Source organism: Pistacia vera, unplaced genomic scaffold (genome assembly GCF_008641045.1).
Source record: "Pistacia vera cultivar Batoury unplaced genomic scaffold, PisVer_v2 Contig477, whole genome shotgun sequence".
NCBI lineage: Eukaryota > Viridiplantae > Streptophyta > Magnoliopsida > Sapindales > Anacardiaceae > Pistacia > Pistacia vera.
Genome location: NW_022196309.1, coordinates 607927 through 622628, shown reverse-complemented (window position 1 = coordinate 622628; position 14702 = coordinate 607927). Strand labels below are relative to the sequence as shown.

The window sequence follows — 14702 nt, the reverse complement described above, 5'->3', positions numbered from 1 at the left end:
GATCCGAATATGTAAATCCATGGATCGATCAGGGTAGATTAGAAGTGTGAAAGCTCATGAATCGGGCAGGGCTGATTCGAAGGTGTCAGTTGCTGAATAATGCGTCATTGAATTCAGGCCGTGAGACTGATCGTTTATGAAGGCAGTGGATGGGCCCACACATCTTTTTCAAATAAAAAATGAAAAGACAACAAATATTTAGATTGATTTCACCTAAAAGTAGTAGCATGTGGGATGGATTGCGTTCCAACTGTTGCTGATGTCTTTGCCTTTGGGAGTTTGGAGCAGGTAGGCACATTTCCCTACTTCTGTGGTGACCTTGTAGGGCCTACAATCGATCTGAGCTTTGGCCTCCTATCATTCTGCATTCAGTCATACCTGGCGTGAATTGCCTAATTCATCTCATCTTCCTCCCACCTTAATTGAATCGTTGCTTTGGCCAAGGCTTCTTCCATCGTGGTGCAACCTAGCTTCGTCAATTCTTTGTATAGTTCACCATCACGAGACCTTTTTTGAAGGCGTCTACGGCTGTCTCAAGGTTACAGCAAGGGATGGAAATCTTCTCTTTGTTGAATCTACTAACATACTCTCTTAGTGGCTCTCCCCTCCTTTGGTATACTCTGTATAGATCGGTCGACAACTTCTCGAGTTTCTTGTTGCTGGCGAACTGCTCCACAAAGGTGTCGGTGAGCTGAGCAAATGAGTCGATGGAACCGTTCGGGAGATTTGTGTACCACTGGAGTGTTGGACCAGATAAGCTTGAACCAAAACTCTTACACATGCAGACTTCCCTCAGCGCTCAGGGTATTGAGACAGTGAACATCCGCTGCTTGTACGAGACTATGTGATCATCTGGGTCGGTTGTGCTATCGTAGGGTTTCATGTTGGGAATAGTAAACTTCTGGGGCATGTCAGCTAGGGCAATCTCGTCCACAAAAGGTGAATCCGCATAATAATAAGGCCTGCTTTTCTTGGCCGGGACGGCATTCCTCGGATGTGCCTCATCATTGCCTCTACATCAGCCAACCTCTTAGCTAGTGCTTGTTCCATAGGAGAGGGGGATACCACTAGCTCATCCCGTTTGATCGGGTCAACCATTGCATTCGTGCTTGGCATATTTCGTTTGGTCATCCCGCGCGGTGTAGTCTGGTGGATCATTCCTTCGTGCACACCCTAATAGCCCGGATCTCTGTTCATTCCCTCCGGTCGGATGACTCCCATGGTATGTTTCGCCCTACATGAATGGTCAGGGGGGTTGTTTGATATTCGTTCGGTCCGTCAGAATAGGAAGGCTCGAGTGCTATAGTTTGGTGGGTTGGCCATTCAACCCGTGAGGGTGAGCCGAGCCGAATGGTGTTTGTGCGGGGATGGTTGACTGAAGTTGAGGCTGGATGGTAAGAATAGGTTTGTCTTGCAGGTGTGGGCTCTTTGTCTCTTGGGCATCTTGATCTCGAAACTAGGGTGGATCGGATGAATGGGGTTCTGTTGGCAGATCCTTTCCTCCATGAGTCAGGATCGAGTTTTCGACCACCGATGAACTTAATGGACGTGGCCTTTTACCGGAGGCTGAGGGTTTATGCTCTGGGGTTTGGAGAGGTTGCATGGATGGAACTAGGGCGCAGAATCGATTGGGATGTACCTGGTAAGGCAGAAGCTCCGGATCATAGAATTGACTCACTTTCTCTTTAAGAGACTGGTTTTTGGCCCTGATGGATGTGTTTTCGCTCTGGAGTGCATTGTTATCGGCTTCCAGTATGGCCATCTTGTCTGAATTTTGTTGCATGAGAACGCTCAGAGCCTCCAGTCTAGCCTCGAGGCTAGACTTAGCGTTGTCCGAAGGGTCAGCCATGGAAAATTCCTTTACGTAGCAAGGTTCGTTGAGCTGAATGATTACTAGAGGCCTCACGGTGGGCGCCAAACTGTAGACGTAAAAATCTACCTGTACGGAAGGGGGGTCTGATCCCGTGAGGTTGATGCCACTAGCAATCTGCTACACCTGCACACGTAGAGAAACAAGCGTGAAGCGAACGGAAGACACCGGGGTGGTGTTTGCCATAGGCACTCTGACACTCAAGTCAGCAAGGCTGAAAAAGGCTAGTATAGTGAGGGCTAGGGAGTAGAGACGTTACTGGAAGTCTAGTCGGGGACTGTGACTACGGCAATGATGTGAATCTTTCAAGTAAGAGCTTCAGGTGTGAAGGTGTAATGTAATCTAATGTCCCTTGTGAGAGGGTTGACCTTTGCTTATATAGTGACTGTCTGGTCTCCCAGTCTTGGTGGCGTAGGAGTCCTAATGTGACTCTGATACAAACCCTAGAGGAATTAGGCGGTCGTGAGCTGTCTTACAAGTGTTCGAATAGGAAGGTGATCCCGAACAGGAAAGTAACCTCAAGTAGGAAAGTGACCTGAACAGGAAGGTGACCTCGAATAGGAGATTGATCTGGAATAGGAAAGTGATCTGTGGGTGCCATGGGCTCTGGACTTGCTCATAGGTCCAGGAAGTGAACTGGGATTTGGAGGCCCGGACCGATGGTTTGGGCCGATTGTATCTCGTATCAAATGAGCCTAATCCGGATGGGGCCGCATCGGGATTGAGCCTAGTCTCTTCCTCATTCAATCCTGTTCTCCTATGTGGGCCAATGACGATTTTTGGCCCTAACAAACAGTTTGCTTGATATAAAATTAAAATATAATTTTTTGTTTTGATATCAAAGGATGCAACACGTTTGCTAAAAATAAGTTAAAAACTATTATAAAAAATATAAACAATTAGAAGTTGTTTTCACGATTTTCTTATATCTTTAATTTGGAAATAGTTTTTTACATAATATGTCAAACAAATATTCAAATATTAAGATGCTTGGTTCTTTTTCTTTTTTGGAAGGATTTTTTGCAATATTTTTAAGGAACCTTTTGTAATTTCAAGGAATAATAGTTTTCGAACGCTGTTTGAAGGTTTAGATTTATCAATCTTTCATGATAGATGAAATTAACCTAAATGAAAGAAAAAACAAAAACAAAAAAAAAAAAAAAACACATATTAGTGAATACTTTGACAATTATGTAATTAAATAAATTTTGTTACTTTCAAACGGTCGAAAGAACGTGTTTTATTATTATTATTATTCTAATTTTGAAGTTATCAGTTTTTTTTTTCTTTTGGGTGATCAGAAGTGTTTGGATCAGCTTACGCGTATCTCAACTAATTCCCAAGGTCCTAAAGTTAACAATCAGATAAAACCTCGAGTGGTTATCCCTATTAGCAATTGGAGGACATCGAACTTAAAACTTCTTAAGCAATACACCAATAGTCCCTTTTGTCCCACCCAGTCATCTAGGGGTGGTTAATTATCAGGTTTTAGAAAATGATACCATGGATTTTTCTGAAATATTATAAAGGTTTTATTTTAATATAAAGTTCAATATCACATATTAAGAAAGTTATGTATGGTAATTATAAAACACATCATGTGTATTTAATATCAAACAAATTAATTTAATGAGGGTTTTCTTAATATGTACCCAACAATAGATATTAAGAATGTTACATATGGTAAATTATTAAAAACAAAATTTTCTTTTCATACTTATAATACTCTTAAATTAAATAGGTAAACTAATTATGGCAATTCTTTTATTTTATTACCTTAATTTTAATCAAATCATAGAAAAATATAAGTTTATATTAAAAGGAAATTAACTTGTTACATAAGTTCTTTCTTGTAAATTGACATAACCCAAGGTGAATGAACAAACTTATACAAAGAGTTAACTTTAATATACATATATATATATATATATATATATGGCTCCGTTTGGTTCATTATTCTGATAGTTTTTAGAATAATCTTTTGAAAAAAGTTAAATTGGGCGGATATTACGATGTAGGATTTAAAAATTAACAAAAATATCCCATATGTTTGTTTATTTACTAAACACCCTTATAATAAAATATTAGAAGTTAACAAAAACACCCACAACCCACTCATTAAATACGGACAGCCGGTCACCACTGCTGGAGTGTTTTTGCAATTTCTAAAAAAAATATTTGGGGGTGTTTTGTTAAATTAACAAATTTAGGAGGTTTAAAAGAAATTGAAAATATAAAATAATATTTTAGGAATAATAATATTTTACTGTTTAACTTTTTTGAGAATACTAATAATAATGGCTCCGTTTGGTTCAAGATTGGGAATACTACTCTTGGTATTCCCAAAAAAGTTAAACAGTAAAATACCCAAAATCTCTCATTTTTGGGAATACTATTTTCAATATTATTTAATTTTTTTTAAACCCTCCAAATTTGTTAATTTAATTAAATACCCCTAAATATTTTTTTTAAAATTATAAAAACACCCCAACAATCCACATTTACCAGATTCCGGCCACCACTACCGGAAAATGGCCGGAATCTGGTAGGATGGCGCACTACCGGCTGAATCTGGCCGGTAGTGCGCCGATCTAGCCTTTTCTGGCCAGATCCACCATGGATCTGGCCGGAAAAGGCCAGATCTAAGGCTAAAGATCTGGCCGTTGACGGCCAGATCTTTGGCCGTAACACTCGGTCACGACGGCCAACAAACGGTCGTCGTTGACCATCAACGACGACCGTTTGTTGGCCGTCGTTGAGAGCAAATACGGCCAGATCTAGCCGTTGACGGCCAGATCTGACCGTAGATCTGGCCTTTTCCGGTCAGATCCACCGTGGATCTGGCCGGGAAAGGCCATAGCGATGCATGACCGGCAAGATCCAAACGGTCATGTGCCCATAAGGCGACTCCGGCCACCTCCGGTGGTGGTCGCCAGCTAGGGGTGTTTGAGGGTGGGTTAGGAGTATTTTTGTTAACTTTTAATGTTTTATTATAGGGGGTATTTTGTAAAAAAAAAACATGAAGGGTAGTTTATTAATTTATAAATTCTACATCGTAATACCCGCCCAATTCAACTTTTTTTTAACTTTTTTCAAAAAACTTTTCCCGAAACCCCCAAATTTTGAACCAAACGAAGCCAATATTTCCAAAAACAAACCAAACGAAGCCTAAGAGATTCTGAATAACTATTTGTTACCAAATTGTTATTCTAGCATTATCATGCAAGCTAAGATTGGACAATTCACCAATGGTGAAGGTAGCATGTTGCCTAACTTAGAATCTTCCCTGATCTTAATTATTCATAACCTTTTGTACTTTTTGTTTTTGGATGTAAATTGAGAAATAGTTTGTTTCTGAAGGCATTTCACTTATTTCAAAATTTCAGCACGAATTATATAAAATTACCCTTTTTTAATAGAAAACCCAAAGTCATCATCGATACCAACCAATAAATCGGGTAGAGATAAAAACCCTATCGCTTTCTATTAATGGTATCAAGTATTTTTGCGTTTGAAATTTTGATATAAAGTTATTACCTAAGATATTTTAGCAAACCCAAAAAAAAAGGGTTATATAATATAATTTGCCATTATTAATTTATTAAAATATTAATAATTAATTAAATATAAAAAGATATCGATTTGATAATATTATCAACAGAATATTGAAATGGATGTCCATCTAAACCTACCTTATTGTGATGATAATATTAAAATTTATCACAAGAAAGACTCTTCACTCTCACTCTCCTTCTCTGTCTTTTGCACTTTGGCCTTTGCTTCTCCTCAAAGTTGGGTAGCCTAAAATACAATATTTAAAAAAAAAAAAAAAAAAAAAAGGATGGAGAGAGAATAAATCCACCACTCACTCTCTACAGCGTAAAGTAACTCTCCGGTTTGAAATAAATATATATTTTTGTTTTGTTTTTACTTCAACTTTGCACAACTAATACAAGTAGCGATAATACCACCAAAAAAGCAATAATTCTAGACAATTGAAGAGAAAATTAAAGAGGAGAAGGGGGTTTGTGTCATATGCCCACCATTAACACTTGTCTAGAGCCTCCATCTTCAGCTTCTTCTTTGTTTTTAATCAAACTACTGAGGGAAGCTCAAACCAGATGCTCTTTCAATGGGGAAAAATGACCAAAGTCTGCGCCAACGGCAGTCTCTTGAGGCTTCTAATTTGCCTCCCTCTGGGTTATGTTGTCAGAGATGTTCGGTGGTGTTTTCGGTGATTTCTCGGGAGTTTAGTGCCAAATGCGTCGTCGTTTTCCTTTTCAGTTTAGCTATTTTTCTCTCCGGGATCTTCTGGATCCTTCCCCTTCACAATTTCTTATCTGGGTTTGATGCAAAAGATGCAATTAAGCTCAGTGGTATGCAATCTCTCTCTCTCTCTCTCTCTCTCTTTCTTTCTTTATTTTTTAATTTTTCACCGTCTTTGAGCAAATGGGTATGTTGTATTTTTGCAAAATATTTGCTGAGTAGTTAGGGTTTCAATATTATTGTTTAGTGGAGTTGGATTTCTTTTTGTGATTAGGGTTTTTTTATTTTTTTATTTTTTTTTATTTTTTTATGATGCTTTAACTGTTGGATAACGCATAAGTTAATACTTCAATTATTGTTTGTGGTGCTTGAGTTGCTGATATGAACTTTGTTGTAACACTTTGAGTTGTTATTATTGCAGTCTTTGATTCAGTGGTTTATGATTTCTTGTATATTTAGTACAGGGTTACGTGCCCATTGTTCTGCTGTTTGGCAGGGGTTGTGAGCATTTGTTGTTCTATAATTAATTTTTTCGACAAGTTTGGAGAGATGGTACTTTGGTTTTTAGCATAAGACCAATTATATTGAGTGTTCCTTGGGTGGAAATATTTTGGATAGTTTCAATGTATCTGGTTGGCTATCAAGGCCTGTATAAGTTTGATCACGATCGCGATAACTATAGTTTCTTTTGAGCAATCATTAAATTTCTATTGCTGCAGGAGGATTTTAACTTGTTTTATCTTGGTTAATGTGAACAATAAATTTTTGAAATGCCTGGAATTGTTACTGTGTTCAATTATTTTCTAAAGGATCATAGATAAGCAAGCCTTTGTTGTCAATGGCTGGTCTGGAAATTTCCTGTTAAATAATGGATTTGTTTGTTGGTGTGTGCAGAAAATCCGGTGTTCATATTTGAACATATTTATTGGTAATCTTTTTAGAGAATACAGGAAACACATAAAAACAAATCTGCTTTAACCTGTCCACCATAATTTTTTTTTCTGTGAACTCTTCTACAATATGGATCTTTGCTTTGTACTTCACCAATTCCTAAAATATTTGGTCTTTTTTTTCATATATAATTGTGTTCTTTTTTCTCTGAACTCTTCTACAATATGGATCTTCGCGTTGAACTTCATCAATTCCTAAAATATCTGGTCATCTTGTTATTTTTTTCATATGTAATTGTGGACTTTTTGGATCTGTTTGTTGTGTTGATCATCTAAAACAACTTTAACACCAATAAATCTACAGTTGTATCCAAATAAATTTTCCCTCCGTTCAGTTCTTGGAAAATTCAAATGAAGCAAGAAAATGGTTTAATAATATTATGAAAAGAGACCATTTATCAGCTTTCTCTAATCCATTTTTGAGTAGTGCTATTGACGTAAATTGACATCAGTAGGACTAGTAGTTTAGATCATTACTAATTAATAAAAATAAATAAATAAATAAATTAGTTGTCTGACCATGGATTTTGATACAGTGTAAAATCGCTGTACAATTTGTCTTACGAAAAATTCTATATTTGCGTGCAAAGATGTAAAAGCAATATACCCTTTATGGTTTTATTTTCCAAACTGCATGTTCGGATAAACTTATTAAGTTTCTTGCATATTATGGTAAAATTTTAATTGAGACAAGGATTTCTTTTGGTTGGTAGGTAACTATATTTATTAGTATTTGATTGTATTCAGGTATTAACATGAGTTAGTCTTGGTCTGCTTTGGCTGTTGGTTCTTATGTGTTTGTCATTCTATTTTTTACAGCAACAGTTCAGGCATACTTCAGACTGGAGATGCCAGTTTCACAGCTTGTTCCACATATAGAAAGATTAGAGTACGATCTCTACGAGGAAATAGGTGTCCCAGATGCAAAGGTTTCAATTCAAGTCTTTCCTTCTTTCTTTTTTATTTTTTTTATTTAAATTAATTGTTAAAAGTGTAAAAGATTGATATAAAAGCTGCTTCCTCAATTGCTCTTTATAGGTGGCTATCTTATCTATGCATCAATCAGGTGCTTCAAATTGGACCAATGTGGTATTTGGTGTTCTTCCTGATCCAATAAATGATCCCATAAATCCCGTGTACCTAAGTGTGCTTAGATCATCTTTAATTGAGTTATTCCTTCAGCAATCAAATCTAACTTTGACAACATCAATTTTCGGGCGGCCTTCTACGTTTCAGATTTTGAGGTTTACAGGGGGGATCACCGTAATTCCTCTGCAAGCTGCTTCCATTTGGCAGATACCGCAGATTCTATTTAATTTTACTCTTAATAATTCCATATCTGAAATAGAGGCGAACTTTGTTGAGTTGAGGGATCAATTGAAGTCTGGATTGCATCTGAGGTCTTATGAGGTAAATCACTGGTTCTTTCAACTTTCAGCATGTAGCTTTTTGTGACTGCTTGTGCTTTGGATGGGTTTCCTTTTTTTATACTACTTTTCCATGTATATGGGTCTACTTATCATCAGGTTTAGAAATGGAAATAAGATTTATGGCTGATATGTACTAGTTCAATTGCATTATGTTTTATTTAAATATAGAAAGGGGATAGGAGAAAACTAGGTGTAGTTTTATTTACTATTGGGTACTAAAATGTAGATCCAGATCCATTTCGGCCTTTTGACTGGTAAATAGTTGTCAGTGATAGCCTTTACATAAATATTGTAAACAGTTATTTGCTATGTTGAAAACTGAACTTGGACATGTTTTCCTGCATATCGGAGTCACATCATGGCATTTGTATGCAAAATATAGCAAATTTTGAATAATGTCTTTGTTCGTTTTCTTCTTTTTCTTTTATTTATTTATGATCAAATTTCACACACACACAAAGGGAGAGGGCTATTCAACCAGCTGGTCTGGTGTGGTGTGGTTTACAAAATATAGGTTATATGATAACTAATTGATGCCTTTGTGCACAATTGCATATACTCTGTTTTAACTTCTTGCCGTCCCCTTCTATATGATGCAGAACGTGTATGTGCAAGTAACAAACACAGAGGGCTCTACAATAACTCCACCAGTCATAGTTCAGGCTTCAGTCATGTCAGATCTGGGGAGCCTTCTACCTCAGAGATTGAAGCAATTGGCTCAAACAATCACGGATTCTCCGGCTAAGAATCTTGGCCTTAATAATTCAGTATTTGGTAATGTTAAAAGTGTCGTTTTATCTTCTTATTTAAAGGGTACACTTCATGCAACTCCTCCAACTCCTTCACCAGCCCCATCCCCAGAACCATCAATTTCCCCATCTCCTGCTCATTCTCATTATTCTCCAGCACCATCACCTAACATTAATCACTATCCACCCTGTTTGAATTGTGAAGTTTCTTTTCCACCTGATTCTGGTGATCTCTATGCCCCAAGCCCTGAAAGTGCCCCCTCTCCTGCACCTTCAGTTGCAATTGCTAACTCTCCTTGTTATCATCCCACTTTTCCTCCAAGCTCTTCACCAACGTCTAATCCTCACCCTGCTCGTTTACCCCCAATGCGTTCACCACAGTTGGCTCCTAGTCTATCACCATTACCTGCAGTATCTTATGGTTCTGGTCCAGGCCATGACATGGGAAGTGCAACAGCCCCAGTTTACCCATCACTTGCACCATCTCCATCGTGTAAGTTACTATTGCCTATATAAAGCGCAAGTGTTTATATTATCTTATTTTATTTTTCTTTTCTTTTTCTTGTTATGTAAATTTGCCATGCTAAAATAAGCTGTAGCTTAATCTTGTTTAAATGGAGGTCTTCCTGATAGTGTAGTATCTCAAACCTTCTGTATTCATTTTCCTTTTGGGCCTAAATATGAGAGACTGGTATCAACTAGTGCCAATAAGTATGTCAGTTTCTTTGGCTTTTTGATTATGAACTGTGGGTTTTGTTAATTCTATATTAATATAAGTTATGGGCTTTACTAGTAACTCTTGTTGTGTACAACTTTAAGATAGAAAACTTTGTTTTGAACCAGAAATAAATAAATAAAACTAATTCTTGGTATATGCTGATTGAACTTTTAGTATCTATGCGCTGGGATCAACTTTTGCTTGTAAATGGCTTGTTCTTGGGAACTTGTGAGAAGCTTCCCCTGCTTTCTTACCTAATTTTTATTATATGCAGTATCTTAATTAATTTTTGTGTGTTCCAATTCCTGTATTGCTCAGTTCTCTGTTATGTAGGTTTTCTGTTTGACAATTAGGTCTATCTATGCTTGAATAAGCTTTAGCTTTATTCTCTATATTAATTACTCCCCATGGCACTTAGGTCTTAGGTATTTGTCTTGGTATATTTAATCTCCAATTCTAAGGTACTGGTAACTATTTTTTTGGTTTTCACTCGTATATGTTTGTGTTATCTTAGCACTGGAGGGTTATGTCTATAGAGTTAATGGTGTTATATCTTAAATGTATCTGTATTGATTTCTGGAGCCGCCTCTATTGTTTCCAAAATTTTGTTTATTTAAGCACCCTCGTCACATACTGATTATTCAAACTAGATTTTTTTTGTACATGGATCTTCAACTTCTCTCTTTTTTAAGATAGGCATACTGAAACCAAATAATTTAGGGTGTGGATATGTAAAATAAATACAAATACGTATTTTAATTAAATCCATTTTGGGAGTTGGGTGCGGCATTCTCTTTCTAGGAGGTTTATTGGAAATCTTTGGCAAGGAGCTCCTATTGTTGATGGTTCAGTATTTTGATTACTAGAATGCTACTAGTGATGAAAAGTCTCATCAATATAACTTTGGTTGGTGATAAACTGCAACGACCAGTTTCTTGCTTTGAGTTTCGAAAACCCTGGGGTCTAGTATGAGAATTATCTAAGAATAAGCTCAGAAAGCTGAAGCAACTAACAAAAGTACAAGTTTATAACGTCGCTGGCAAAGCAAAATACCTTAAGTGCTTAAAGAAGCCTAATAACCCAACTTTTTATGTTAAACCTTTTCATGGTGATTTTTTTATTTTAAGCCAGTTGGTAACTTTTTGCTGCACATGCATTGGTGTTCTATGATCTAGTAACATGTTCTTGATGATCATTACAGTTGAATTTGCTCGTGCCTTAATGATACTACATCTAATCGTGGGGAATGTATTTTCTTTGTTGCGTGCTTTTGCAGCTTCTGCAGCGGGTCTTTTCTTCAAGGAGATCTGGTTATTCGGATTTTCTGGACTCCTCTTGTTTCTTATCCTTTGTTGGTCATACTGACAGCACACACTTCATCCTCATAATACTCCCTAAACAGTTTTTCACCACAAAGCATAATGACATTAAAACAGAGTTTTGTTCTGGCGGGAATGACAGAAACTCTTGCGAAAAGTTTCTCCAGTTTTTCATTTTCCCCCTTTCAGCTTCTAGTCAATTGACATAAGTGTAAATGAAGAAGAACCAGGTCAAAGCCAAAAAGATGGCAGGCCACCCAGTCCACTGAAGTGTTCGCCTTATCGAATGAGAACATGAGGTATGTTCTTCCCAAAGGGAACAGATTTCTTTGCAGATTTTAAGAAGAATCGTCATTCTTCTGTATTGATCCAAGTGTAAACACATGACGGTTCTTTTTCGAGTATTTGCAATTTTTAGTGGAAAGCAAAACATGTGATGCGGAATGGAATATAAACTAGTTCCATAAATTGCTAATCAAAAGATGGATACTTGTATATATGAATTCAACATCTGATTTTTTTCTTTCTTTGAGCTGGTTGATGAATAAATTAGACGTGGTCATCTTTTTTTTTTTTTTTTTTTTCTTTTGTAAGGTGAAATTATTGTATTTAATTTTTTTCACTTAAAGAGGCTCTGTTCCCAGACCGGACCGGTCCAATCGGGCACCGATGCTGACTTTGGTCCTATCCGCAATAAAACCTTTCTCTCACGCTTCCTTGGTAGTAGTTGCAATTGAGATCTTTTCAAACCCATCATCATCAAGGGCTTCATAGATGGTAAAGAGAGCTTTCTTGTCTCTCTTTCTTGAATCATTTGGAGTATACCTTTGTGCTTGGGATTGTTAGGAAATGATCTAACTCGTGGCAACGGAAAACAAAAACTTTGAAAGCATAGGCCGTTCCCATTAAAACCAAGATCAGGGCACAGATTATACAGTTTATATGTTAAATCAAAGAATTTGCAGTAATATAAACGATCAGAGTAAAGTTTAGAGTTCATACGCACGTTTGGAGGCTCCTTCAAACTTGTCTCTGAATCCTTTCACTATCGATCCAAGAATAGGATCGAACCAGTGGTAATCCACACGAAGATAACCTGAGAAACCAAAGAGGGATTTGCTAGATCCTCTTTGGTTTCAAGAATCAACTTGAATCAAAGTAAAACTTTGATTCAAGTGCTAAGGGGTGGCATGAGAGTAGAGAGAAAATGGAGAGAGGGCTGCCTTATTTCATTCAAATAAGTGAACAAATGAACCTTTTTTTATTTCTCTCAATACACATGCACTTATATAGTGCATGTGTAAAACCCTATTCCAATGAGGAATAGGCTTAGGCTCCAACCCAAACAGCCCTTTATGTCCAAACACTGCCAATCATGATATTTTATTTTAATTATTATTATTTCAATTAAACTCAATTAATATATTTATAAAATATATTAACATTTAATAATAATAATAATCCATTTAAATATGTGTGTGCATATATTTAAATATAATCTCACTTATTTAATTTTAATATCAAATTAAATATAGGCAACAACTTCAGCAAATTTAATTGTACTGTGAGATTACCAAAATATTTTTTCGCCCTAAAAAACGAAAACGCCCCTTGCACAAACTGATTCTTAAATTATCTTCTATGTGTGTGACCCATAGGCTCCTCATCATATCGGTAGTGAGTAATATCACGATTAACACCAATTAATCTCACTACACACAGACCAAGATTGGCCCCTAGCAAGGCATAATGGCCACCCGATAGATTCGGATTCAGCAAAATAACTACCTATCAACGATATGGTTCCGGTGTAATCAAATCCTTTCATCATCTATTATCTCAACGAGACTAGGGTATAGAAATAGTGTCAACCTCAGTTATCCTCGATATATTTGTATTCAGTTACTGGACCAATGACCAAAATAATGAATTGGATTGAGCAACAACTCAATCCCACAGTGATCACAGATTCATTGTCATTGTCATTAACTGAACTGCGCCGTGAGATAACTTCTCCGGTACCCGGGAGTGATGAATCCTCTGTCGATCCACCATAGTCTTGATACACTCGTCGATGTAGCCAATCACTACCGTATTGATAGCTCTGAATAGAACTATGTTGGGCTAGTGTCAAACTACACCAATCGGTGCACAAGGCGCTTCGGTGATCTCAAGTCTAAGGATCACATGCACCACCATTCGTTAGAGGATTTGTTCCATAGACACTAGGGTTACCATCTATATAGAATCCTCTAGTGGGTCAGTCTAGTGAACTTGCATATAGCAAGCACCCATGTATTACACCAGGTTATCAGCAAACAACCTTGACAAGTGAGATCTGTCACTACCTTTCAACAGGGTCATTCAACACTATGATAGCCGTACCGTATTATCTGTGTCCTTGGTCAAAATAACATAGGGGCTTCAGACATTTCTAGAATGGCCACCATATGTGCTCATAGGTTTCTCACTATCAAAATTTCAAACACTTGATACCCTCATTGTAACGCCCACATAGAGGTATGTAATTTAATTTACGAAAATGATAGAGCCACCGAAGATTGCACACCGAATCTGTGCACCGAATGATGTGACAAAATCCTGACCGTTGATTAATATTAACTGATAATAAATCAACGGTCAGAATTTTGTCACGTCATTCGGTGCACAGATTCGGTGTGCAACCTTCGGTGGCTGTAGCATTACTCTTTAATTTATGTTCTTATACCCTTAGTTGAATTTTGTTAAAGTTATTTTGAGAAAAATGTGAAGAAAATCCCTTAAACTTTCATTAGGGGTAAAATGGTCTTTTCACTCAAAATTAGTTAAAAAATTGGGAAGTGAAAAGAGATAGAATTTCATGGAGAATGCAATAAAAATGAGGGCATTATTGTAATTGACTAAGGGACACAGATAAAATTTCCAAGAAAGAGCAAGGGCAAAATGGGAAGGAATGTGTTAATTGTAAGTTAATAAGGGTTTGGGTTTAGAAAACCCTTCATTTTTTTCTTCTCCACCGCCATTCCCATTCACCACTTTCTCTCAACTCTTCTTTCAATATTTCAAGAATTTTAGAGGGTTTTTTGAGTAGTTTGGGGTAGAAAGTTAATCTAAGGCATCCTAAGGTAAGGATTCTTGCTTTAGATATGAAGTTTTGCTTATATATGTATATTGAAGTCTTATGGTTTTATTGTTTAAAGTTGTAGAGAAGAGACAAGCTATCAAAGGAAAGGAAAAGTGTTAGTGAAATCTCTCCATTACAAGGTAAGTAAATCCAACCCAAGTTGAGATTTGAGAAATCCTTTGAGTAGAAATTGAGTAGAGATTTATGTATGTATAAGTATGTTATGTTATTGAGATGAATATTTGCTTTGTGGTTGTTGAATACACTTCAATTATG

The 14702-nt window shown here is 36.8% G+C and overlaps 1 protein-coding gene across 1 annotated transcript; it reads left to right on the top strand.

Annotated features, from left to right (window-relative positions):
• Window positions 1-5778: 5778 nt before the first annotated feature.
• Window positions 5779-11877, top strand: LOC116146383. Its single transcript, XM_031431785.1, has 5 exons — window positions 5779-6246; window positions 7906-8015; window positions 8125-8496; window positions 9116-9758; window positions 11260-11877. The coding sequence occupies exons 1-5, from the start codon at window positions 6003-6005 to the stop codon at window positions 11346-11348; spliced, it is 1458 nt and encodes a 485-aa protein (XP_031287645.1). The 5' UTR covers window positions 5779-6002; the 3' UTR covers window positions 11349-11877.
• The last annotated feature ends 2825 nt before the right edge of the window (window positions 11878-14702 follow it).